General features: G+C 36.6%; 1 protein-coding gene across 1 annotated transcript in view; it reads left to right on the top strand.

Moving 5' to 3' along the window:
- Nucleotides 1-2,538, top strand: part of LOC108762115 (uncharacterized) — a 3,233-nt gene extending 695 nt beyond the window's left edge. The window contains exon 2 of the mRNA XM_018508946.1: nt 2,066-2,538. Coding sequence (XP_018364448.1) covers nt 2,066-2,538 — 473 coding nt within the window. The remainder of the gene's footprint in view (nt 1-2,065) is intronic.
- Nucleotides 2,539-3,711: the final 1,173 nt, after the last annotated feature.

The raw sequence follows: 3,711 nt of genomic DNA, 5'->3' as shown, positions 1-3,711 counted from the left end.
CGTTCCCGCTAACTCGTGTCGCGTCTCGAGACCGCCGAAATCTCGCGCTCAGGACGTAACAGTATATTTATATTAATATATTAAGAATAATTTAAGTCCTCTATTCAATCAATACCTCTAATTCCACAAACTAGTATTCTATATTAAACTACTTAAATTCTCTTTATTTTTTCAACAAACTTTTTATAATAATCATTCTACTACTCCCTTCAACATTTACTTCTACCTATATAAATCTAACTAAATTTAACAAAAGTATTAATAAAGGAAAAAAATATATAATTAAAACTATAAATTCCTTTAACTCAGAATTATAAATTTTACCTTCACATTAAGTATTTTTTCCATGATACACATAAGAAAATAAATATAATGAATAAGCCCCCCTAAAAAAACAAATTAATATTAATATCCCATTACACCCAAATCTCAATTTACAATACTTATCAATATTATCATCTCCCCCACAAAATTTGAAGACACAGGAAAAGAAAAATTCACTATACAAAATATAAATCACCATATTATAATTGAAGGTAAATTTCCTACTATTCCCTTATTTAATATTAATAATCGCCTACCTGACCGTTCATAACATAAATTTACAAGATAAAACATATCCGATGAACACAATCCATGAGCAACTATTATTAAATATACACACCCATTAACCCTACTTTTAAAAAAGTTATTAATCTACATAATATTAAATTCATATGAACTACTATACTTTTCATATCAACCTGAACCAAACAAAGTACTCTTACAACAATTCTTCCTACAATCCTTACTCTAAATATTACTCAACTATACTGTACTCTAACTCTATAAAATATCTCAACTAATCGAATTAAACCATACCCCACTATTTTTAATAATACTCCTGCCAAAATCATTGACCCATATACCGGAGCCTCAACATGTGCCTTAGGAACACAAATATGAAATAAGTAAATAGGTATTTTAACAAAAAAAGCCAAATAAATTATTAAAAATCCCCAAAACGTAAACTCATATATTCTTATTACCATTACTATTAACCTAAATTTTAAAGATATTCCATATATATACATTCTAAAAATATAAACTAATAAGGGGAAAGAAATAAATATATATATATATTATTATATAATATGCAGCTCTAAGACGGTCAAGATTTCCACCCCACTAAATAATTAAAAAAAAAGTAGGCACTAATCTAATCTCAAATATTAAATAAAATAATATTAAATCATCAAATTAAACAAATATTACTAAAACTAAGTAAGATCAATAAAAGGCATAAACTACGAACGCAAGATGTTAGTAGCGATAAACAATATATTTATTAAATTCCAATACATAGACGTTTCGGTCTGAAATCAGACCATCCTCAGTATAAAAAAATTATCAACGCAAGTGAGAGTTATAGATAAGTATTAAATTCCGCAAACAAAAATTCAATAAAGTATAAAAACTAGTCAACGCAAATTACGATGTTCTTGATAAAGAGAATTTTAACAATTGCGTCTCCAAGAAATCATAGGCACAGATTGAAACTATATTTTTTTAAAAGCTTGACAAAAGGAGAATTTAATACCGCAACATCTGCAATGTCTTTCTTATTTTCGAACGAACATTTTCGCTGGTTTCGCTAAGGTGGCGCTGTACGCTATTCGGGGGCAATGATGCCAACTTGGTTTGTTATATTACTTTGTATTCTACTCTTTCTTTATAAAAGTTTCTATGGCGACTTTTACTGCCACTGCGTGTTATTATATACATTCGCTTTCTAATAAAGACTAACAAGTGTTCCTGGTTAATACAAGTCTGACATTACCGTTCGTTCCTCCAAGCCTTTTCCTAACAGGTTATGGGCCCAGACTTCGCGAGTCAAAAAAAAAGGGAAGGCTCGAACGAACAATAGACATCGCGGCACCGCCATTGATTACATGTCGCCACGCAACTGAAAAGTGAAATCTAGTGCTCTTGAATCTTTCGCAATGGCAAGCACAAATATTGTGAATTCAATTATTGCGCATTGAGCTTTTAACGAAGCATAACTATGATACATGGAGAATTCAAGTCAAAGCTCTGCTCGTGAAAAGTGACTCATGGTCGTACGTGAACGGCGACATTCCAAGGCCTATCGTAGCCGGCACAGGTCAAGCATTTTCTGTTTCTCAGGCTGCGGCCAATGCCTGGATCGTCCAAGATCGAAAGGCGAAATCCGATTTAATTCTGTCAATTAGCCCGGAACAGCTCAAGCATCTTCGAAACTGCGACACATCGAAAGAGGTATGGGACAAATTAAAGTCAGTATACGCTTCGCAAGGACCAATGAGAAAAGCTACTCTCCTAGAGCAGTTACTGTTGCAAAAAATGCGCGAAGGAGACGATGTCCGAGATTATCTATCACGATTCATGAGCACCGTAGACAAACTACAAGCCCTGAATATCGATATTAACGGCGATTTGCTGTCGGTCATGTTGCTTCACAGTTTACCGACCAATTTCGACAATTTTTGTTGTGCAATCAAATCATGTGACACAACTTAATCACGTAATCACAACTTACCGGACATCGATGCACTGATGATAAAAATTATCGAAGAATTCGACAGCAAGGCACATAAAGAAGGGGGAACAGGCTCCAACGCATTACTATCCAAGCCCCAACGATTCAAGAAAAATACATTAAGAAATAGCAGCAACGCGAATCAACAGAGTGGCAAAGATAACGCCTTTAAAGCACCGGTCAAACTCAAATGTAACTACTGCAAAGAAAGGGGGCACACGATCAACGATTGTTTCCATAAGGCAAAGGCGGACGCACAAAGTACCAGCACAGCGAACGAGCTATTCTGCGCTAATGATGAAACAATCCATTTCGTGGAATCAGCTTGCAGCACTTTTTCCGACCCAAAATAGTGTCTTGATAGTGGATGCACATCGCACCTGTGCAACGATTCGGAGCTGTTCGCTAATTCGCATCAATTCAAGGGTGGCATTAAAGTAGCAAGCGATGCGACCGCCCCCGCAACGGCCAAGGGCGATGTACAGGTAACTTTTTTAAATGGTACACAAAATAAACCAATCACTTTGCAGGATACACTATGCGTACCGACCTTGCGCACGAATCTCATATCAGTCGCAAAAATAGTCGACAGGAAGCATCAGGTCTTGTTTACTAAGCATCGTGCATATATCAAGGACACCCATGGAAACATTAAATGGTGGCTGATCGCATAGGCAACCTATTTTGTTTGAGAAAAGGAGAGGATGCGGCATGCGCAATCTCGAGCAACGTATCAAACAAGGCAACTGAATGGCATCAAAAACTCAGACATTTAAACTGGCAAAGTATGCTACTAATGCTCAAAAACAACGCTGTTTCTGGTTTAGACTTTAGATCCGACGATTCTCTACCTGCCTGCGATGTTTGCACCGCCAGCAAAATCGCAATTGCTCCTTTCCCGAAACGGAACAAACGAACATTAGCGCTCCCTTAGAAATCGTACACACCGATGTGTGCGGACCCATGCGAACAGCATCGCAGGGTGGCGCTCGTTATTTCTTGACGTTTATTGATGATTATAGCCGCTGGACCGAGGTTTACTTCCTCAAACATAAATCTGAGGTGAGCTCCAGGTTCTTGGAATATAAGCACTATGCAGAAAAGTGCACCGGAAGGAAGATTAAAGCAATTCCATCTGACAATGGAGGGGAATT

The sequence above is a fragment of the Trachymyrmex cornetzi genome, unplaced genomic scaffold (assembly GCF_001594075.2).
Source record: "Trachymyrmex cornetzi isolate Tcor2-1 unplaced genomic scaffold, Tcor1.1 scaffold2766, whole genome shotgun sequence".
Classification (NCBI taxonomy): Eukaryota; Metazoa; Arthropoda; class Insecta; order Hymenoptera; family Formicidae; genus Trachymyrmex; species Trachymyrmex cornetzi.
This window is presented reverse-complemented; position numbering and strand designations above follow the sequence as displayed.